This window comes from Chelonoidis abingdonii, chromosome 25 (genome assembly GCF_003597395.2).
Source record: "Chelonoidis abingdonii isolate Lonesome George chromosome 25, CheloAbing_2.0, whole genome shotgun sequence".
Lineage (NCBI taxonomy): Eukaryota > Metazoa > Chordata > Testudines > Testudinidae > Chelonoidis > Chelonoidis abingdonii.
The window spans coordinates 6,839,368-6,863,163 of record NC_133793.1 but is presented as its reverse complement, the minus strand read 5'-3'; the positions used below and the strand labels follow the sequence as shown (position 1 = coordinate 6,863,163).

At 44.2% G+C, this 23,796-nt stretch overlaps 1 protein-coding gene across 3 annotated transcripts in view; it reads left to right on the top strand.

Moving 5' to 3' along the window:
- The window catches only part of KPNA6 (karyopherin subunit alpha 6), a 33,501-nt gene extending 11,232 nt beyond the window's left edge, over positions 1-22,269 (top strand). For 2 of the 3 annotated variants that reach the window (XM_032787796.2, XM_075060815.1), the window contains exons 2-14: positions 6,348-6,487; positions 8,291-8,386; positions 8,741-8,840; positions 9,267-9,361; positions 10,347-10,478; positions 10,705-10,793; positions 12,565-12,664; positions 14,416-14,579; positions 15,546-15,624; positions 16,365-16,490; positions 17,086-17,213; positions 18,608-18,786; positions 20,521-21,395. In XM_032787796.2, the coding sequence (XP_032643687.1) occupies positions 6,348-6,487; positions 8,291-8,386; positions 8,741-8,840; positions 9,267-9,361; positions 10,347-10,478; positions 10,705-10,793; positions 12,565-12,664; positions 14,416-14,579; positions 15,546-15,624; positions 16,365-16,490; positions 17,086-17,213; positions 18,608-18,786; positions 20,521-20,708 (1,616 nt within the window). In that variant the 3' untranslated portion in view covers positions 20,709-21,395. Of the gene's footprint in view, positions 1-6,347; positions 6,488-8,290; positions 8,387-8,740; positions 8,841-9,266; positions 9,362-10,346; positions 10,479-10,704; positions 10,794-12,564; positions 12,665-14,415; positions 14,580-15,545; positions 15,625-16,364; positions 16,491-17,085; positions 17,214-18,607; positions 18,787-20,520 lie in introns of all 3 variants that reach the window. The other variant, XM_075060814.1, reaches the window with a different exon arrangement.
- Positions 22,270-23,796: the final 1,527 nt, after the last annotated feature.

Genomic DNA, 23,796 nt, shown 5'->3' with positions numbered 1-23,796 from the left:
GCATCTTGGGGGCTAATAGCAGATTTGATTTGGAGGTACAGAGCTCTGGGGTTCTTGAGGAAAGAGTTCTATACAAAGGCAAATAGTAGCCCTTCTAGTCAATGGAATTGCTGTGTATAAACTTTATTGCAGTAAGAAGCTTCTTAACTATGGAACGCATGAGCCTATGAATGAGCATGACATCAAAGAGGAATACTTCCATCCAGGAAGAAGTGAAATCTGTCCCAGACTTGATCAGAGTGATGTGATTAAACCGAGGCAAACGAGACTACCCACCTTCATGTTCCTCTTTTAAAGGAAGAGTGTGAGCTATATTTCCTGTGATGAATGAGGAGAAGCTTCTCAAATGGGCTTCATCCTCTGAAAGGGAAAGAGCCAGAAGTTCTTAAAGGTTAACGGATTTGGGTTTTGTCGTGCACGCTCAGAGGTGCTGAAGTGACAGCCCTCCAGACGGATATTCTTTAGCCACAGAACAAGCATTGTCTAGGCAGAAGCAGTACAAGCTTCACCTATGCTGCCTTGCCAGTGACTGTCATCCCTGCCTGGACATGTACCACCTGGGAATTAGATATACTTTAGTTCAAGCAACAATTAAATCAAGGAAGTCCTGTGGGCAGTGCTGTCTAGGAGGTCAGACTAGGTGATCACAATGGTCCCTTATAGCTTTATAATCTATTATTTGAGCTGACTTCCCAACTCATTTGTACAGGTCAGTGATCAGCCATCAAATGACTTAGTGGTCTTCTAGTTGTTATGAAACTAACTAGAATGTTAGTGTCTGTAAATTAGGATAAAAACACTTGTGGTGCTGGACCTCTGGGGTGGAGTCTGTAGGTTACTGTGCTGTTTTTTATAATGGGTGTCAGAGGTTTAGGTGTGTTGATGAGGTACATCTCTCTATACTTAAGACTGGCTGCACATCAGTTGTTTGAACTGTTTATGCTATGAACCTAATTATACCAGCATGAGGGAGAAAATGACTTGAGGCATGTGAACTTGGCCCATGAGAGGGCAGCTAGGACACTGGTAATGTGCACTTTTCGTAGCCATTTTTTTTAGGCAAGAGGTAATACTTAACCAGTCCGTAACACCTGCCATCCAAAGATCTTGGATCTTCAAACATTGACTCCCTGCCTCACAGGAATGCTGTGAGGCTTAATTTTCTCCTTTTTTACTGAAGATATTTTCACCTCAAGGTCCTAGGGACACAGACCAGGTTTTCATCTCAAGACCAAAACACCAGAAACATCAAAACACTTAATCACGGCCTTGCATAGGCCAAAAGATACTGACACTTGATCTTAGCCATGGCAGGCAGAAAGGCAAAACTGAACTGGAGAGGCTGCGACATGCTGGGGTAATGCAGTGTGATGCAAGAAGATCCCCAGACAACTAGTGTTGCTGCCCTTGGCAACATGAGTGGTGAGGACCAAGGGGAAGCTGGTGAAATGAAATACAATAGGCTGGATGTGCTGCTTCCTTGCTGTCCTGCGAAAAGGATGTTCATGGTCCCTTTTGCAGGAGTCTTTTGTATTCAGGCTCTTATGTCCCTTTGAGTCTTCTCCAACCCCAAGACAGGCATGTTGCTGGAGGAGGGCAGGGCATTGCTCTTGTCAGCTAGTGCTGCTGCCAAAAGGGCCAGAGGGTTTACTACCAAATGTAGAGGCCATTCCGCCCTCTGGGGAGCAATTGGGCGAACTGAGCATGTTGCTTGAGCAGCATTCCGGAGCAGAGACATGAAGTCTTCCATGAGGAGGATAATTTGCTTTTAATTAGCTCTTTGCATTTGCTTTTCTTGAAACAAGCACAGTAGTTAAGTTGGGAATCCCAGACTCCTAACTGGTTCACTACCCAATACGTTTTTTTGGCATAGCACAGACACGACTTGATTTTTTTTTTGGGCAGAGATCTCATCAGATCTTGACTTAATGGGTAGGACTGAATCAGTGCTTGTAGAGGGGAAACCCTCTCCTAAGGAGAACTCATGGTGACTAATTAGGTGACACCCTTGTAGTGAGTCAGAACAATTTATCTTGTAAAATGGTTTGGGATCCTCCAAATTCAGAGCAGCCATATAAATGCAAAATTTCTAGATGATCAACATCTAAATCTCTAGAGCAGTTTTTTAAAAGAAAAGTGCTGATATTCAGGTTTACCTTAAACTACAGCCCTTCTGGTTGTGAGAAATGCAGCATTTTAAAGTACCGACTCAGGACATTAAAATACCAAGTGGAAGTGTGTGGTTTGAGTGGCATTTAAACATCTGTCTTCAATATATTAGGCCATCTTGTAGCCTTAATAGATGATAGCTCTTCCTAGCAGCTAAAGATCTTAAACTATATGAATAGCATTACTCAGTGGGGCTGTCCTTCAAGTATTTGAGCAGTGGTAAAGTTTGGGTTAATAGTTAACATTGACACAGCTTGACTTGCAGGTAGGTTGGGTTAATAGGGACTCTTTCACTGGAACAAACTTAACAAGCAACTTGTGCACAAAGCATTTTTCCTTGGCAAGGTACTCTGTTCCATATATTTGCATTTGCTGAAGAGTTTGTACTTCACAGTCCACCTTCTGCTGCTGCCTGAACTTGTAGTGAAATCCTAATCCTCAATTTGTGACATCTGTTGCCATGGAAATGGGATAGAATGTCACAAATTCAGTGTTACGACTTCACTAGAGGATCAAGTAGAAGATACCTCGGAAAAGAGTTAGATGAAAGCACCTGAACTAGTGAACGTGTACAAGAGGTAATGGAAAATTGAGTGCCAGGTAAATTAATGTCTGAAGTCTGCTGTGCTTTGTTTTAGCCAGTATGAAAATCCCTCTTGAATGGCTTGCTGAATCTACAGGGCCTCCCAGCAGTAGCCCAGCATTTGTACCACGCTCAGTTCCATAAGGCCTCTTTTGGGTGAGGTACACGGCAAACTTGGCACATTCTAAGAACTTGGATCCTGATGAGACTTCCATCTGGTGCTGGTCTCACTGTACTGTTTTCCTGGCATCCTGAACCTAAGAGAGCTGTCCAGAACACCAAGGCATGCCCAGCCAGGAACAGAGATTGGGATTGTGCAAGTTTCCAGGCAGCTGAACTGTCATGTGTCATTTGGCTATTTATATGACTAACCGGCTAGTAATCCTGTATGTCGTACTAAGCCACTTCACTATTTTCCTCCTCCCTTTTTGTTTTATTTTGTTCTGTTTGTTAAAACTGCCTTTAGCTTGAGCCATCACCTTTTTGAAGGGGAAGTCTTGACCTGGAATTTCTTAGGATGCCTTTGTAATCTTACAGAACACCACTGGTTGCAGTTATTGTTTACCTTACCTCAAGCAGCTGTGATAGAGCCATTAATGTTAAGATAGCAGTATGATCGCTTATAGGAGTGGTACTAATGCTGGTGCTGTTGGATTGTTTCATCTCAATTAGTTTGTGCTGACCACTTACCTTGGTATTTCTAATGTGCCTATTTTGACATCTTGGTGCAATACGCATAAGGATCTTCATAGGCTTCAATCAGCTCTACCCTCTGATTCAGCTGCTATTACTTAATTCTTGCCTCCTTTCTAAGTGCACCATAATAATTGGGCTGGGGAGAGGCAGATACGAGAAGTTAATTTCCACAAGGTCTTGACTTTCATCTTTAGTGATGAAAATCCATCATCAATGGCTAGTCATGCATAACTGATGACATTTAGAATAAGGAAAACTGCTACATTAAGTATATTCTTGGGAAATTGCCAGTTATTCCTCTGAACTTCAAATATGAGACAGACCCAAACCAAATCAGTGACCATATCCAGCCTTCATTTCACGCCCTTTTATAGTCTTTTTATGAGGCTTTTTGCCAAGTGTTAAACTACATTGGTTTGAAGTACAGAGCAAAAGCCCCATCCCTAGAACAACTATATATAGTAGCCTGGGGGCGGGGAATTTGTCTGTGACACAGAATAGTAGTGTAGAACTACATCGCCCTAACTGAGTGAAACCCCTAGACAGTCCAAGGCTTTGTCCGAGTCATAGGGACTTGGACTTGGTTAGGCCTTGCCTGTTAGAAGAGGTAACTGTTGTAGTTAGGCTCCCTGCAGGAGTAGTCAATAGATGGACTGCAGGCCAAGTCTGGACCACTAGATGCTTTTGAACACTGTGAAATCTTTTTATTTACTTTTTTTTATCCCTACTATTGCATTTTGTATTTTCCCTGGAGTCTGCACCTTGACTAACTTTGACCAAGAAATTTGGACCTTGACACACAAATAATAGATTACCCCTGGTTCCCTGACTTAGCTGGAGTATAAACAGGGCCTTTGGTAAGTGAAAATGCACTGCCATTTAGAAGAGGGATCAATGATCATTCTTGTATGATCTGCCAGGTCTAGAAACATTTGGAACTATTACAAATGTTTTCAGGCTGTATAAACTCTTCCAAGCAGTGATCCAGGATCAGTGCTCACTAAAAAAACATTTTAGTCCTTGACTTACTGTTTCTGAGAAGGTAAGCAGGGACTGCTGTACCAAGGCAGAGCAAGCCCTTTTTTAAGGGTTTTCATTCTTCAGTTTAACTAAACTTGTACCAATGAGGAACTGCCTTTTTTCTGGACTTTGAGATATTAAGCAGAGTTAGAAGTAAATAATTTGTACCATCTTGCAACCCATCCTGCCAGTCATTCCATCTCTTCATGCATCTTTTGTTCTCTGGCCCTCAGTTGTCTTGCTTGTCCATTTCACAACAAGGAATGAGGAGTACTTGTCCCTAAGGTGCCACTAACAAATTTATTTGGGCATAAGCTTTCATGGGCTAAAACCCACTTCATCAGATGGAGTGAAAAATACAGTAGGAAGAGAGATAATACAGAGAAGTGTGTGTGTGTGTGTGTGTGTGTGTGTGTCATCCTGCTGGAAAACCTTAAATGGGTTCTCCTGACTCAGAGGCTTCTGGCTTTAATTCATCTGGATATAGAGGAGGAGGGAGAACCTCTAGAGAAGACTTGGGTGTGGGTGGAGTAGTCCTGGGGTAGGAATCCTACGAGCAGCCAAGCTTTTGGGGGTAGGGAGACTTGTACTGAACTTTATCGTGTGTGTGATCTCCTGGGAAGAGATGCATGTTTTTACTCTACACTTTGTAAATTGTATCTTAAAACAGGGTTGGGAATGACACCTGCTCATGTATGATTTGAAACACACTAAACACATGGCTTGGCTGAATCTGTACTTGAATACTAAACTCTTTTAACCCTGTTGAGGCAGTACTTTGTTTGCATAAACTGGATACCACTGAAAAATGTACATAGTCTTACTTCTGAGTTCCTCTTTTGCCACTAATTAATTAGCAATAATTGCTCTCCCTGTGCCAAATACAACAATGTTTATTTCTGTGACTCTAGAGTGGAATGTGTAGGCACCAAAGTTTAAAATATTGATTTGAAACATGACAAAATAATTAGCAGTGCTTCTCAGAGAGCTGAACACCATCAAAATAGTCTAGTTCTCTGGACAAGCCTGGCCTGCATGCCATTCCCAGCTAAATGGTGTGTTGCATGCTTGTAATTTTCTCTTTTAAAGAGCTGGAATTAGGCTGAAGTTTTGTTTGAAGTGAATTTTGTTGGATTGTTTTATGCCCTGTCTAGACTTCAGACCTACATATGTTCACCTCTGAATGGTTTGGAGCTGTGATTGTGCTGTGTTTAAATTTATGGAAGTGTGAACTTCATAAATTGCAAAGTCTCCCTACATTACAACACAAAATGAGTCAGAATGGAATTTCTTTAACTCCTAACTCAGTGTAACACCTTCTGCGCAGACCAGGCTGCACTGAAATGTCTGAATGTGTTGTGGTTACTGGTCATCAAATTCTTGACCTGTTGGCCTGCTGTAGAGAACGTGGGGTGGGGAGGAGAGGAAGAATAATCTTCTTTGAAGGTGCTGCTTACACCTGTGATTGTAGTACAGTGCAGGTACTCTTGGCACAGTCTAAAGTTGAAAATCCAGGTAGCTTCAGGCTTGCTGTCTCCTGAGGACAATGGTATTAGCTCAGTGAGTATTAACCTCACGCAGGGAGAAGTGTGCCTCATACAGTGACGTACAGGTCCAGGTTGCTTATCAGAGTTGTAGATATGTTTGTGTCAAGCTTCTAGCTTAGAACATTCTCACACTATATAAAACAATAACACACTAGTTGTAGATCAGTAATCCACTTTCTAAGTTGGATATCTCAACTGCATCTTATGTTCTTAAGAGATTGTTAAACTGAACTGTTCTGTGCAATGGCACGTGTGCCCATTTTCCTTGGGGGAGAAGGACAGTATGACTGCAGTGAAATCTGATCCTACTTTTCTGGTTTCTTTTTTCATAGAAACCATGGCAAGTCCCGCAAAGGATAAGGATAACTATCGAATGAAGAGTTACAAAAACAAAGCCCTAAACCCTGAGGAAATGCGTCGGAGAAGGGAAGAGGAAGGGATCCAACTACGCAAACAGAAACGAGAGCAACAGGTAATCTGTGTGGAGGGGGATGTTAAGGGGCTTAATTCAACCAGAAATGCTGTTACCCAACAGTTGCTCCTTCAAGGGGCCAGCTGATGAAGAGTTGATGGGTCACTTTTTTTCTTTTTTTCCCCCCTCTCTGGGCTGCTTCAGCATATGGATGTGGAATGTTGCTGGCTTTTTCCACACCTTTGCTCAGAATGTGGCTCCTTTGGAGAACTCTCTGCTCCCTGTGGGTTTCACAGGTATTGCACATGCTGCAAATGCAGTGTTCCAGATACCACAGTGGAAATCTGTCTGGCTTTCTGTGATCATGGATAAGGGGAAGACTTCCTAGATCTCATATCTTTGGGGGGAGATCTAAGGACTTCATGGCCAGCTAAAAAGTGGCACTGCCTGCTCTTGAGCAGGAAGAACAAGTAAATGAATGGGCTGCGGCTTTTCCTTGTCCTTGGTATTTTTTAGTTGGAGTATGTGAAAATGAGATACAGTAACTCATTTAATCACCCCTGTTAAAGTTGTTTTCTTAAGTCACTATTCTATTAGAGAACATGCACGTTTAAATTTACGCAATGTTCTAACGCCCTCCAGTCCCCCTCTCCCCAGCGCCTCCTGTCCGCCAGCGGGCCCCATGGATCAGCGCCTCCTCCCTCTGTCTCCATGCCTCCTGCCAGCTGCAATCGGCTGTTTTGCAGCATGCAGGGAGGTTGGGAGGGGGGATGAGTGAGAACACAGCATGCTACGGGGATGGGGTGGGAAGAGGTGGGAGCTGAGGGCAGGACCTTAGGGGAAGGGGTGGAATGAGGGTGGGGTCTGGGGCAGAGCTGAGGGTCAAGCACCTGCCCCTGGCAGTTTGAAAAGTCAGTGGTTGTGGCCCAAGAAGCCCATGGCTGTCTCCAGCTCTGCAGGGATCTAGAGGCCCAATGTCTCTGTGTTGTGTGTCCCAAGTGTATCATGCAACCTGGCAGATTGGTCTCCCCAGCACCCTGGTGGGGTGGGGGGGACATTAATTGATTGACTGGAGCAGGCATTTGTGTGATCATCTGCTCAGAGGCCAGCAGAGACATCCCCGTTGGGTGCTGGGGAAGGATGCAGCACAATGTCCCTTCCTATGTGCTGCTGCTTGCCTGCTCTGCCTGGCTCCCATGTCCAGCCGAAACCCACTGAGCTTGCTTGGGGAGGACTCTGCAGGCCTAGGAGGGGGGGTGTTGTTGGCCCACACCCTCACCAGAGCCCTGGGGCCAGAGGATATTCACTTACTTAGTCACAGCTAAGAGTCAAACCACATGTCTTTTGTCTGGTGAAAAAATTTTCCCTGGAACCTAACATCCCCATCCCCCTTTACATTAATTCTTATGGGGAAATTGGATTCACTTAACATTGTTTGTTTCTCTTAGTCACATTTTTCAGGAACATAACTACAATGTTAAGTGAGAAGTTCCTGTAGACAGAACTGGCAAATGTTGCAAGCTTCCGGCACAGCTCTACCTGTGCCTCACCCCTGGTCTACAGCCTGGCTCTTCTTTTCTAAACTCATTGGGCCAAGTTCTGCCCTTGCCTATGCCATACAGCCCCAGGGAAATCCAGGGATACTGCTAAGGGTAGAACTTGGTCCACTCTTACCAGGATTCACAGGTCAAACTATTCTGCAGAGGTGCTAAGCTAGTGTGTTAAGCTGCCACTCCCCTATTAAGCTGCACTTGGTCTAACACGTGTTTGGTTTGCGGAAGCAGACTGCTCAGTTGTGATGACTCTAAGTCAGGCATTGCCTTGTGACAGATACCACTCACTCTGGTTGTAATCTCTTTTCAGCTATTTAAAAGGAGAAATGTGGAACTTATTAATGAAGATGCTGCCATGTTTGATAGCCTCCTCATGGATTCCTATGTCAGCACTGCCACAACTGGGGTAAGGCTTCTTGAGTAATGTAGTGCCTCCTTACACAGACTCTTAATTCTGGGAATCACAAAATCAACAAACTTTAACCCTTTACAAATGCATAGGTACCATGCCCTAGTACTCCTTAATTCACTACCCTTCGTAACCCCATGCACTCATCACTTCTATGAATATTGCAGATGAAGTTTTTTAAAAGCCTTCCAGGATTAGACTTTCAAGAGTAGTGTGGTCCTGACTTAGATTAGTCTGCAGATCAAAAGGATGAGCACAGGATTCTGGTGGTACTAAGTTGTTCTGATTTTTGAGGTCTGCAACCATAAGTTTGGAGTTGTGGTTCTGACATTGCTTTTCCTGCCATCTTAGGAGGGAGTGATCACGAGAGAGATGGTAGAGATGCTTTTCTCAGAAGACCCTGATCTGCAGCTAGCAACTACCCAGAAATTCAGGAAACTGCTCTCCAAAGGTAAAAGCAGAGCTCCTTTTCTTAGCTAGCTCATAAGTTCTCATAGGTAACTGTCTTAGCTGTCTGAAGCAGTTAGCACAGTCTTGGTGCTGTACAGAGAGTTAACTTTGGGTTTGGGGCCAGAAGAATTCCATCTAATGTCACTTATGCCCATTGCCTCTCTGTTCCTGATTAACACTGGACGGGGAGGGAATACCAAACCTATATTGACAATTAGTATTGTATCTTACTGGCTTTTCAGCATTTAGAAAATGCTCCTGTGACTTACAGCTGGGTGAACTGTGAAAAAAGCCTTCTTCTGGCTAGTTGCCTTGTCAGCCCAAGTACAAGTTAAAATTGTTGGAGTGGATTTAATGCAATGAACTAGACCTCTGTATTAAATTTAAATGCCCCTAATGAGTTTTGACCCTGCCTCCTTCTTCCTAGAGCCAAATCCTCCGATAGATGAAGTGATAAATACTCAAGGAGTGGTGGACAGGTTTGTTGAATTCCTGAAGAGGAGTGAAAATTGCACACTACAGGTAAAGGAGAGTACCATGAAGGATTCATATTGTGAATAAAAAGCACTTCAGAGCTGAACAGTGTGAATCTTTCAGCAGCGAGCAAGCAAAGGTGGTATCTTAGAAGTTGCAGAGCATGAGCCTCTTTTCTTTGAGGAGACTACATTTTCTCACATCCAACTGAGGGCATTATAAAGATGGTCATCTACTTCCTTTTCCTCCAGGAGGCCTCATTTTATAGAGATCAATCTCCAAGGAGAATTTAATGGGATCTTAGCCATTAAAGTTGCTCATGAAAGCTTGCAGCAAAGGGAGATAAAGAGTGAAATATGCAGCTCTGCCTCACCTGGGGCTCAGAATAACAAATGTCAAACCTGTACTGGTATCCGGGGGAGTGGCATGGGATAGAGTTGGCTGTTTTGAGTAGAACAATCTCTTCACTTCCCACCCAATACAAAGTTCTGGTCAGGAACTCTTCTGGGCCATCCTGAGACTGCATTCCTCATAGTGGGGAATGGTCTGAGGCTTTGGGGTGTGGTAGTAGTGAGCTAGTGCTTTCTAGCCTGACCACTGAAGAGTGGAAGTGAGCTGCAGCCTTGTTAATCCCATGCTGAGAAGAACTGCAGTCTTGGCAGAGAGATGAGACACGTGTGCAACTACTTCAGTTTTTCAGGGTCAAAGACCTATAAAATGATATATTCCCTTTGCTTCAGGTGGGTGTGGGCTGGGTCTACCCTGAATAACCCAAAGTCCACCCCACTCCTAAAATCTGTAGATTTCCCTAGAACTACCATTGTTGTGCCAGAAACTAGCATGCTCAGTGAGCAGCCAGATTGTGGAGGAAGACTTGTTGCCTCGTAAAACAATTCCCCCTGTAGACATGAGAGTACAAGATGAAAGGAGGATTTGCTATTGATTTTAGCCTATGTTTTGCTCTGGTTAGGGTTGTTGGGCTTATGCCATTGTGCATCTGTTCAGTAACTTATTACTGATCTGCTTGTTTCAGTTTGAAGCGGCGTGGGCTTTGACGAATATTGCATCAGGAACCTCCCAACAAACAAAAATAGTCATTGAGGCTGGGGCAGTTCCTATCTTCATAGAACTGTTAAACTCTGACTTTGAGGATGTCCAAGAACAGGTATGGTTCATTAGTTTTCTGGGGATAGGCTGAGTGTTATAGACACTGAATTTCAACTAAGTGTTTAACATGCATGAAAGTGTTTGGCAAGTGGCTCCAGAGCAGGAGCATCTGTCGGTTTGGCCTACTTACTTGGAGTCATAGAAACATTTTCCTAGGACAGTGCTACCTTCTTCCTCTAGTCCAAGACTGTGTGAATGCTAAAACTGCTGCTCTTTCCTTCCAGGCTGTCTGGGCGTTGGGGAACATCGCTGGAGACAGCTCTGTGTGTAGAGATTATGTTCTTAACTGCTCTATTCTTCCTCCCTTGTTACTGTGAGTAGCCATGAACACTTGGCAATACAGTTCTTAAAGCTTCAATGTACTAAAGCAGAGTATCCTCTTAGGTAGGTCTGTTCACCCAACTTGGACACCAAGAGTGTGTGTGTGTGTGTGTTGGGAGTCAGCTTTGCCTGCAAATGGCATCAGATGGGTTAGCAGATGAGACTGGTGTCTGATACATGTCAGGACTTGCTAGATAACTCACCTTCTCTCACATCCTTACACTTGCTGTGCACAGCATGAGCCCTCATTACAGAGTATACCAGACAGTCCTTTCTGAAGTCACAGGGCCTATTCAGAAGTGCATACACAGTAAGTGCTGAGAACCCAAAATAGAGTGACCAGATGTACCAATTTTTATAGGGACAGTCCTGATATTTGCGGTTTTTCTTACGTAGGCTCCTCTTATGCCCCACCTCCTGTCCTGATTTTTCACACTTGCTATCTGATCATCCTAACCCAAAGAGATACAGCTATAGTATAAACATCAGGAACCTGTTAGTCTGAAGTCTTCCCAGGGTTGAGGAGAAGAAGGTGTTTGCACTGTGCCCTCTGCCTCTGTTTGTTTTAACACTAGAGTCCTGACAGCTGCTTCAGCACACTAGAAATGGAGATGGGAAGATTCACCTAGATAGTGCTTTCAAATACTAGCCATATTAATTAAACTCAAAACTGTCTAAATTCACCCATCCTATTCTGGGTGAACTGATGCTTCTTCTAGTGGCAAGATAAGTGCTTTGCCACAGATGGTGCGAGCAAGTCAACAGACTCTTCTTATAATAGTTGCTCACTTCAGGCTCCTAGAGGCTAAGCTGGTGCCTTTGCTGTCCAAGAGCTAAGGGATTGGTTTTATTTGTGGTGGTGATTGTGACAGGTGCACAGAGCTGGTCATGGTCCAAGAGGAAAGCATCACATTGCCCCATCTTATTTCATGCAGAGTCCTAAGAGCTGGGTGGGAACTTCTCGCTCTGTATAAACCATAAAGTGTTAAAGAACAAAGCTGCTAATTTCAACTGGAATTGCTGGGCCCTCTATGAAGGTCAATGATTTAGCAATTTGAAAGCTGGTTTTCTCCTGAAATGCACTTTACCACAGGATAAATCTTCCATACTGTCAGTGTTGGCAATGAGGTTGCTACCAGCAGAAATCCCAGTTTGTTGAAAGCAATATCAAATCTTTCACCATAATTTCTATACAGTTGTGTAGTCAGGGAGAGGGGAAACCCACACAAGAAGTGGCATTGATTGTATTGCTAATAGCTCTGTTCCTGGGTCAGTACTGAACTAGTATTCTGGAGGCCTAAAGCTGTTGATCTCTTCAGATGAGATCTAAAAATGAGGTCCTGATCATCTGTGGTCACTGAATATCCCATGGACCTCTTCATAAGAGTATGGGCTTATCTGGGTGTCTTAGCCAAAGTCAATCCTGGGAAACTGCATTCTACTGACCTAAATTCCCCCCCCCTGCAATTTTAGTTGAAGACAGTATGTGCTTCCTGTTCAGAGTTGTGCTGTTAACCAGCTATTGTTTCTGCCCTAGGGGTAGCCACAGTTCATCTTTCTTCATGATCCATGCCTGAGGCTCATGAAATATACATTAGCATCACCTGAATTTTTCAGACCTAGGCTTAGCAAGTGGATGCAGCTGTCTTGAACCTCTTGGACTCTTATTGCATTCCTTCATATTTAATCATGTTGGTTTACAGGCAACTCAAACTGACTTAACCTGGGAGTATAATAGCTGGTGGTTTGTTTTTTTTTTTAAGGCTCCTCACCAAGTCCACCAGGTTGACAATGACTCGAAATGCTGTCTGGGCCTTGTCAAACTTGTGCAGAGGGAAGAACCCACCACCTGAATTTGACAAGGTGAGGAATGGATCCTTTCCTGTTAATGGGAACAGAAGCTGTTCTGGAGAGGGAACCTCAGCAAGACCCTGAGGTCTGCTACCTCCTAGAGGTTGTCAGACATTCAGACTAAACATTTCTTGGAGTTTGCTGATCTGTCTAAACATTTGATGGGGATGGATGAAATTCTGCTGGTAATAAGGCGGCAGGGGCCTGATGGGACATGGGCTGCTAGGCAGCTTTTGAAACCTGCCTGTTTCCTGATAGCTTTCCATCCGTGGGCTCCTTGGCAGTCCACTTGCTGGACTGACTCTAAGTCAGAGACCCCAAGGTCTATACCAGGGGGTGGGCCACATCTGGGTATAAAAATTATATGGCGGGCCACGAATGCTCACAAAACTGGGGTTGGGGCATGGGGGGGTGGGAAGGGGAGTGGCTCCAGGTGGCACTTACCTCAAATGGCTCCCAGAAGCAGTGACATGTCTGTGTCCCTCTCCCTCACCCTGGCTCCTACGCAGAGGTGTGGCTGGGTGGCTCTGCTATGCACTACCCTGTCCAGAGGCGCCACCCCTGCAGCTCCTGGGGTTGGCTGTGGTTCCTGGGCAATGGGAGCTGCGGGGGCGGTGCTTGGGGTAGGGGCAGCATGCAGAGCCACCTGGCTGCTGCTATGCATAGGAGCCAGAGGGGGGCTATGCGGCCGCTTTCAGGAGCCGCACGGAGCAGCCCCCAACCCTGCTCTCTGGCTGGAGCGCGGCAAGCCCCAGATCCCACTCCCCAACAGGAGCTTGAGGGCTGGATTAAAATGGCTCAAGGGTCCAATCCAGCCCACGGGCCGTAGTTTGCCTAGGCCATGCAAGCTGCCCCAGAGCTGGGGCTCCATTCTTTTCAGTAAGAACTCAAAACTTTGGAGTTTTTTCCAAATTGGAACAAACTCTGAACTTCAAAATATAGAAATCCTTCACAGCAGACTGACTTATTACCCATAGAAGGGCTTCTCTTCTCTGCACCCCTTCCCTTTGGGGCCCCTGTCCTCTCCATTAAGCAGGACTGGAGGACCTTTGCTCCCTATTTTGGTTGTTAACACTGTGGTTAAGGTCTGTTACTTGACAACTCCCTTGATAAGGCTGGAGACGCTGCAGTGATGAATAATTAGAAATACGTGTAAGGCTGCGCACTGTTACATAGGTTACCAAGTATGGTGGTGGCTGGCTGTTCCAGATTATCAAAGGAGCAGGGAATGAGGTGGCTTTCTTACATGAGAAGAGTGCTTGTCATCTAAGCTGCAAACAGTCCAGCTGTTACTCATTTTATAAAGAATGGTAGAAAGCTTAGAACTGGATATTTAGTTTTGGAGAGGGATGACCTCTTAGATGCTGAGTTAGTGACCATTGGAGAGGCCCTGTTGTAACTTGAATCTCCTTTGCTACAAGGTTATGTGAACTATGTAGGAACCTGTGTATCCAAAACTACCCCTATTATATCAACAACTGTCAACACTTTGTCAGACAACTGAACGATATCCGTAAGGTCCTACATAGCAAAAGTATGAATGGAAACTTTGGTTTCTGATGTTACTTGAACCAGTTCTTTGGTGCTGTTAATCGTGGTGGATTTAGAAATCTAGGTGAGAACCCCACCCACTCACAGGATGGTATCAGTTCATTCACACACTGACATTTGGCATAGCTTGCACACACAGCTGCCTTGCCTCTTCTCAAGGAACCTTTTCTAAACTCTTTCTCTGGGGTGGGGGTTGGTTATTCTTATTTTAGGTGTCTCCGTGCTTGCCGGTATTATCCCGATTATTATTCAGCAGTGACTCCGACTTGCTGGCAGATGCCTGCTGGGCACTCTCCTACCTATCAGATGGTCCCAATGAGAAAATCCAAGCAGTAATAGACTCTGGGGTGTGTCGGCGACTGGTAGAGCTGTTAATGTAAGTGTGTCGCCCTGCATAAGAGGCAAAGACCTTGGACCAAACAGCCTATGTGAATATGGGTTTGTCTTGTTAACCTTTGCTTATCACGGTAAAGCTCACCACAGCACTAATGTTTCCAAACTGGTGCCCAGTCAGAAGAAAACTAAGGCTGCTTGTGTCAGAGGGATTATCATTTAGTATCCTTGGGTATGTGGGAATATGTGACATGGGTTGTGTTGGTCTATCGGACGGAGGGGAAAGGTCTCTGTATAGTGCTGGAAGAGTAGCTGTAGTGCCTTATGCTAGGAAGAGCATGATACACCAAGACAATGCTGGTCCTGAGATTAGGCTAACCCATGAATGGGCAAAGGCTGTGGCATTGATGCCAGACTAAGACAGTACACTCTGTGCTGCTCTAATGCTTAAACTCCTCTATGGAAGCTTAAAGTAATCTCTTCTTATTGGCTCAATTCTAATGTTAGAAGAAAAGAGATCAATAACGGAGTAAATACAGCACATTCCAAATAAACTTGTCTTTTGACACTCCTGTAATATTTATCCATTGAACTCTCTGTAGAGTCACTGCTCTATTTTAGATCTGTTGATGAATTTGTGTGTTGTCTAATCCCGATGGCTTTCATTTGCATTGCATCTTGAGAGTTTGCAAAATAAATGCATTTTCAGGAGTGTTCTGGCTACTGTTAGTTGGATGCCACAACAGTGAGGAGGGACATGAAAGACTAAAGTTAGGAGTGATTTGAAGGTGACAGGAAGTGGTCCATGATGCTTATGGTTGTAAGAGGACAAAAGTTGTTCTTACGGTGACACAGTCCTTGCTCTTTCAGTGACCGTCTTTGATTTGGACACATTTTGCTGTGTGCTTCTGATGGTGGAATTTTAACTAAATGGGGGGGTGAAGAGGGTGGAGGGATTCTGTTACAAAGGGCTTGGACTGATGTTTCTTTCCCATCCTATTTCTTGCAGGCACAATGATTATAAAGTAGCTTCCCCAGCTTTGCGAGCTGTAGGCAACATTGTGACGGGTGATGACATCCAGACCCAGGTGAGTGGGATGTGACTAGGCCTTCTCAAATTCAGCGTTTGAGCAGGAGGAAGCGTTTAAAATGTCACCGATTTAAAAACCCAGATCATCGCTAACAGGACGAGGTAATGTCCTGCACTCCGATTTCTAGGCTTGCCACTAGAAGATGAAATCTAGCTTAGAACACCCACCACTTAATCAAAACAGGAATGGCTCAACCTGCAAGGTTGCCCATAAGATGAATTGAGCCATGATGGCATGGCTCAGGATTTAGCTATGACAACAAAAGTCCCTTCTGTGTACTGGTGCTTGTGAAAAATATAGTGTGTACAAGCATCTCGTTATAGCCAATGTTTGGATAGGGAGACAAGTCTCGGAACTCCAGTCATTGAAATTTCTCATTTCCAGCATCCAAGAACTAGAGATCACTCATTCTGCCGCCTCCTCCTTGAGGAGCAGGATGCATTGGAGGGAGGCTTGTCTTCTGTCTGCCTCCTGAACCACAAAGAGCGCATTTCTGGAAGGACACTTTTTGCAATTGGGATGTCTGATCCTACACATGCCTCTCTAGGATAGGAAAAGCATTCTCTTCCTGCTGCCGCCTAATGGAACACCTCCATTCAGTGGCAGGAGTTTCTGGAAAATGTTGGAAGAAAATACTTTTCCCCATAAGAATCTAGTAAAGATGTGCTGAAAGTATCCACTATATGGAAGTGGAGGAAGGCGAATGGTGTCATCCTATCCTGTACTCTTCTCTTAAGGTGATCCTGAACTGCTCAGCTCTGCCTTGCCTGCTTCATTTATTAAGCAGCCCCAAAGAGTCTATCCGGAAGGAAGCTTGCTGGACCATTTCTAACATCACAGCTGGAAACAGGGCTCAGATACAGGTACAGTTTGTAGAATCCTCGCCAGGCCCGCCTGCAACACTCTTGGATCCATGCAGCACCATTAAAACAAAGCTTATATGATTCTTAGTTGGTGTTTAAAGGCCACATTTTACACCCTGGACTTCCCTTTTCCTCTGGTTGTTTGCGGGCACAATTAGTGTCCATTGTTCTACTTGACTGCCCCCACAATGATCATGAGAGATCTCAGTGACGCTAACTGTGCCCACAAATGGCACCTGGTGTGAAATTACTGAGTGAGCTTGGGGAGATGGGGATTAATCTGCCTCTTTATTGTGGTTCCAAAGTTCAGATGTACACCTAGCATAATGCCTTTCAACTGGTGTACGGCATTTGATTGTAATTATCCTTTCCAAGGGCCTATATCCAAACAGATGCACACAGTGACCAAAGACTTCCTTTGGTATTGGTGCAATAATAGGAGATTAAGTTCTTGGATAGTAAACTTAATCTTACACTTGGTAGGAAAAGCAGGTGAGGATCACTGAAAAGGTTATAGGTTTCTGTTCCCGGAGACTGCTAGCTTTTTAGGAGTCGCTTGGCCTGTTCTAAACACTGCTTCTGTCGCTTCCTTCAGGCAGTCATAGATGCAAACATTTTTCCAGTGCTGATAGAAATCTTACAGAAAGCAGAATTCCGCACGAGGAAAGAGGCAGCCTGGGCCATCACGAATGCGACATCAGGAGGAACCCCAGAGCAGATTAGGTATGTTGGGAAGCTGTTTTTATCTGTACTTTTTGTCTCTGACTCCATGAAACTATATAGCAACTTTGGACAATCAGTTTGCCATCAGCATTTGTGGCCATCCATAGACTCCTCTGGCCACCTTGGCCTTGAAAGAAGCTCAAAAATATATTCAGAGATCCAGCATGTATTTATAGCTTTCTCTAGGCTCTAATTCTTTCAATGAAGAGAATATACCCTTTGGTTGTAAAGCCATTCAAGCAGGGATAACTTACTGGTGCTGCTTCTGTATTCACCATCGAGACTGCAGCTGTCGAGAACCAGAAGTGTCATTGTTCATAGTTCAACGTCTGAGCTATAGATTAGTGAACTGTTTTATATAACTAAAACACACCTCAAATGTAGCATAAACAGTATTTATTTAAAAATCTTGTGCCACACAAAGGATGCACTTACAAGTCTTTAGCATCTTGGACATGCAGTCTAATTCTGGAAGTATCTGGTCTGCGTCATGTACCTGACATGCATATGCTCACAGCCTGGCTCTGATACAATTCAGAACCCAGTGAAGCACTCTAATTTCCTAATCTATCAATACTTGCACTTGGGTTTAAAACCCTTTGATTTGCTTCATTCAAAGTACATTTCTATGTCTTTAAAATTCTAAGTGTGCATCTAATAGAAGCAGCAGCATTACAAGGTGCCCCTATAACTGCCAGTATTGTGTACTCTACACAGGAAAAAATGTAATATGGACTCTATGCAGGTGAGTTAGTGGTGTTAACTTTGTTTTTCTGCAGCCTATGTAGGAAACGCACAAATAATTTTGCAAATCTAAATTTAAACAGATGTTGGGTATACATCTTTCACTCTATCAAAGAATAGAAATACCTGGCTAATTATAGGCTAAATAATTTAAAGAGAGATGCTGCAAAATAAGACCCAGGGGAATGTCTGTCGTTTGTGTGTTTTTGTTTTTTTTTGTTGTTTTTTGTTTTTTAATTCCAGTGATGCTTTTTGGTGGGATTTCAAATAGTGCATGTGACTGTAAGCAAGCGATACAGACTCCTTCAGTTTCATAGTTTACTTTGTGATGTTCAAGTAGTTTGGACAAACCAGACTAGAATGTCAAAACTATAAAGATCTGGATTCTGACTTCAATGGGAGTTGAGTGCTAACACATTGTAAATAAGAGCTCTGGTTGTTAGCTCTCAAGATACAGGTTAAAGTGCTTAATTTAAACACCCAGCTTTGAGAGCTAATGGTGAAAAGGATGTTACCTGCTAGGCAATATTTAAAATACAAATTTCCTTAAACCTGACTGTGTCCCTTTAAACCTAAATGCACGCCACAATGTTACTTAACCTTCCTTCTTGATAAATTGAATGTTTATTTTCCCTGTGCCTTCTCTTCAGGTACTTGGTAAACCTAGGCTGTATCAAACCTCTGTGTGACCTGCTGACTGTCATGGACTCCAAGATTGTTCAAGTGGCCCTGAATGGCCTGGAGAATATCCTGCGGCTCGGTGAGCAGGAGGCCAAGCAAAGTGGCACAGGCATCAACCCCTACTGCAGCCTCATTGAGGAAGCCTATGGTAAATGGCTCTCACTGGCCTTGCTGCTGTGACTTGTTCCCAGGAGGAAGTAATGCAGGATGTGTTAGAGCAGAGGTTCTCAAATTATGGTCTGTGGACCACCAGTGGTCCATGAGTTCTATTCAGGTGGTCCGCATATAGTTTCCTCTAAGGTGTGCCTGGGCGACCACACACAGATCATAGAATGTCAGGGTTGGAAGGGACCTCAGGAGGTATCTAGTGCAACCCCCTGCTCAAAGCAGGACTAATCCCCAAACATATTTTTTTGCCCCAGATTCCAAAATGGCCCTCTCAAGGATTGAACTCACAACCCTGGGACATGAGAGAACGAAGGGCCACCCACCTTATTATGAAGCCATGCAAGCATGGCTCCACTGATTAGGTGTCTGGACCCTGGAGAAGATGCACATGTAAAGTGAGGTGGTGGCCTGGGGGCAGAGGGGGAGGGAGAGAGAGGGTAGGTGGGAAGGTGCAGTGGGGTGAGAAGCGGGGATGGGGCAAATTTGGGACATACAGGGCTGTGGTGGCCAGAGAAGGAGACTTTCCCCAGCTCTGGGGCTGCAACTGCTGGGGAGAGACGTTCCTTCCCAGCCTCAGCTTGGGGGCTGCCATGGCAGGGGAGAAGGCACATCCACTGCCTTAGAAAGGTAAGACTACTGATATTTTAATATGAGTTATGAGCTTTTATTTGTAGAACAAAAAATGTTTCAGGTTTTTTAATATAGCGCTCTTATCCCAAGCACTTTACAATAGTTAGTTAACAGTACAAACAACATTTGGAAAGATCATTAAGTGGTCTGCCAAGACCCTCTGCAATTTTCAAGTGGTCCGTGGGGGTGGGGTGGGGGGGAGTTCAAGAACCACTGTATTAGAGGCTGCTTATGCTCTATTGCTGAAAGTGTTGGTCACCTTCCTCTGAACTTCAAATGGGTATGAGAGATGGGATGCTAGAAGTTCTGGATTAACTGCTGTTTACCCCTATAGTTAGTTAGTCTGTATAAGCACACGCTCTGTGGCTTGTTGCATGCTGTGATTACGGGTAGCTAGGATGAGTACCAAGGAAGGTCTAAGTGCCAGATGGATTCCTTGGACCAGAAATCTCTTGCATCCAAGATGCTGGAGGTGATTGAAGATAAAGTTGGGGCTCTCACAAACTGGCATCATTGATGTCCCAAGTTAGGGCTGCCCCTCAGGAAAACGAATGACAATTCCATAATTACCTTTTTAGGTACTAACAAGACACTTGCATAAAAACCACTGTTTTTACAGGGCCCAAAGGTGTGCTAGTCACTTAATAGAAAACAAGAGAAGCGCACTTCCTACCCTGGAGAGATCAGTCTAGTCTTGTCACTTCACTTCCTCTTTCTCTCTAGAACGTGAGCTGCTTGGGGCAAGGACCTGTCTTCCTTTAGTCTGAAGTGCCTCTTGCACTGTTTGGTGCTCTGTAAATGATCTGGCCAGTGAGACTTCTGATTTGTGGTATATCTCCAAATAGGAACAACTCCTCATCTTACTAAGTTTTAATTGGGCTGAGAGAGTGTCAATCCAAAAGCTCTTCTGGAGTAATGGAGCTAGTGGTTTTTTTTAACATATTCTAATGCTGGGCAAAATGCAAGCTGAACAAATGGTGGTCTTGTGCCCCAAACAGTTGAAAGGGTGAAGGCTGGATGGAGGCAGGGAATAGTATGGATGTTCTGATCAGTCTTGCCACATTCCATTTTTCTCTTTCCCAAGGCTTGGATAAAATAGAGTTCCTGCAGAGCCATGAGAACCAGGAAATCTACCAGAAGGCCTTTGATTTGATTGAGCACTACTTTGGAGTAGAGGATGACGACTCCAACCTGGCTCCCCAGGTAGACGAGAACCAGCAGCAATTCATCTTCCAGCAGCCTGAGGCCCCTATGGAAGGCTTCCAGCTATAATGTGTTCAGATGGGGAAGAACACCACAAACTTGCCAGAAATCAACTGGGAGCAGCCAGAGTTATAGTCCCATTTCCCCCTCCTTACAAACAGAAGGCGCAAACACCCACGCCACCCATTAGGAAACGGTTCCTCCTTCGAGAACAGCTAGAAGGAATGCTTTGCTCTCATGGAAAGAAGGGGACTTTATTTTTTACACTTTTTTTGCTGCTGCATACATGTCTCTAAAGCAGGCACCAAGGTGGAGGAAGGACACGGAGGTAACAAACTGCACCTCTTGTTTTAATTTGTGGTGATCTTTCAGAAATATATTGTCACTTGTTACCTCGGGTACTTAAATGAAATTTCAGTGGGAGGGTGGGAAAAAACACAAATCAAAAGATAAGCGTTTTCTTCTCTGACAACATTAATCCTGGAAGCTAGGGTTGATCTATTTAATTTGTTTTGCACATCATACTCTTTGTTAAAGACTCTCTCTAATCTGCCAAGAGCAATGTTTAGCCCCTCACCTTTTCGCAGCTCTCCTTCAGTGGACCGCACCATTGGACATGGGCCAAGTTCCCCTTGAAACATACTGTAAATGGACAAAGGAGAAGTGGGAAGACTTTTCCTGGATAAAAATATTTTTTTTCTTTTTTAAAGAACTGTTATTGGTATTTAAAAAAAAAAAAAACCAAACAGAAAAACCCCAAAGATGGTAATTGTGAAGAGGTGGGGGAGATGTTTTTGGTGGTCTTTGAACAGAGGAAGCACAGCTGCTGTTGCACGGGCTTCACTTGCATTGCTACTGATTGAAGTCACAGAACTGTTGAAATCCATCTTCATCTTTACTTGAAAATTTTTTCATGAAAACGTGTATTAAGATTCGGATTTTTTTCTGAATGGATGGGGTGGGGGTGGGGAGGAAGGAGGGCATAGCTACACTTGACAGGAGCATTGTGTGCGGTGTTAACTCCAGTAGCAAAGGGCCTGAGTTTTCAGGATTACTTTCTGCTCACAGTTGGATCATGTACATTTTACTTCAAAAGGAAGAGTCAAAGCTCTGTATTTTTTATATATTATATATAAGTAGATATTTGTCTAATTGGCTTCAGAGAAAAATATATGTGAAATTTCTGTAAGTTATGTAAATAGAACACTGTGAGGCAGGCACACCTGGAAATGATGGTCTGTGAACTCACTCACTGGTTGTCCTGCTTCTTTTCCTCTGTTTACTCACGTACTGTACAAGCAAACGTAGATTTGTCTTACTCTCCTTTTCCAGGTTGAGTTTACTTAGCCAAGAGTGACACAAAACACAATAGGCTATGGAAACCCAGACAATTCTGGGATTTTAGGGAAGGGGATGGGGAAACATGGTTCACCATGGTGTCTAACAGGCTTGCTGTGTGCATCCCCTCCCTGTTCTTGCTGTCCTAAGCAAGTGCAAGTTTGGAAGCCTTTGGGACTGGGAATTTCAAGAGGGAAGAAACAAAGCATGGTGCCAGTTGTATGAAATCCAATTTCACAAGTCCTTCACGTTTAAAAAAAAAAATAAACAACATCTGTGCATTTGACTGGTGGCTGGCTGTGGCTAGAGTGATCTCTAAATGGTAAAGTTCCTTCATCACTTGCTGCAGAACAAGTTTGGGGTGGATTATTTAACATTAGCTATAGCCTTGTGGCTCGTGTGGAAAGCTTAGCCATGGGGTACTAGAGTGCTGTACCACTGCAGGATCGGGAGAAGCCTACCAGAGAGCTTGGACTCCTAGCAAGCATGTTAAAATTGGAACCTTTGCTTGTCTGTGAAGAATGAAACTGAACATTGTATTTTTAAAAAACATATTAAGGTTTGTGAGTTAACTTGTCAAGTCACTTACATTAGCCCAGTGGCTCACTCGCATGCCTCTGGCTAGTGTGCATCCCCTCCCTTTTCTCTTTATACAGAGTGGGGAGAAATGCTTTTGTCCCTCCTCTAAAGCAGTGGTTCTCAAACTAGGGCTGCTGCTTGTTCAGGGAAAGCCCCTGGCAGGCTGGGCAGGTTTGTTTACCTGCCATGTCTGCAGGTTCGGTCAATCGTGGCTCCAGGCCAGTGGGGGCTGCAGGAAGGGTGCCCAGCATGTCCCTCAGCCCGGTGGCCTGGCCAGTGGGAGCTGCAATCTGCCAAATCTGCAGATAGCAGGTAAACAAACCAGCCTGGCCTGGCAGGGGCTTTCCCTGAACAAGTGGTGGTGCTAGTTTGAGAACTACTGCTCTAAAGCTTGGGTTAGCTGCTGAGAAGGCTTTTGTACTGAGGCTTTTATGAAAGAAAGGTTCATTGTATAGTTCAGTGTAATATGTATTGGGGTAGCTTGTTAAAGGAGAGCATGCAAATTAAAATCTCTTCTAATGGATCCTTATGCAGTTGATGGAAGATGAAGAAATTAAGAGATCTGGATTTATATTCAAATTCAAGCCTTAAGCAGAAGGCTAGGTCTCAAATATCATCAGTATGATGCCAGAGTATATTCCCAGAATCTGGGATGATCCAGGGGTCAGCCTACCTACAATCTAACTGGTCCAGTCTTATCCAAGAGTCTTGCTTGCTTCAAGAGCTTTTTTTATTCCCTGCATTTAAAAATATCAGTGAGCAACTGAGGGTTAAGTGACACTTACACAGATGGGTGTTCTATCTTTCTCCTAATTTTTTTTTGTAGTGGGGGCGGGGGTGTGTGTGGGTTGCTGCTATTTTTCCTTCTGCTTATAGGCCTTTCAGCACTAGCATCAATGAGGTGTTTTCCATGGCCATGCATACGGTACTTTGGGTTCTAGGATGTACCCTAAAGCTCGATCGTTGCACTGACACCTTTTCCTCACCTCTTCTCTTCCTGTATCTGCAAATAATCCAGCAGTGGATTTGGAAGAGAATCAGACACTGTAGCAGACTGCTTTGCAGGGATCATTGAAACTAAAAAATGCTGCCCTGAATTAATGTATAAGCAGGCACCCACTTTGTGGAGAGTAGGAAAAGAATGTGGATGGGTAAAAAGGATTGTTCTGCATGGTTGTTTGGGAGACCTTCTTCAGGGGCTGGATGTGGTAGCCAGGCTGCTTGAAAGCCTGCAGGGGGG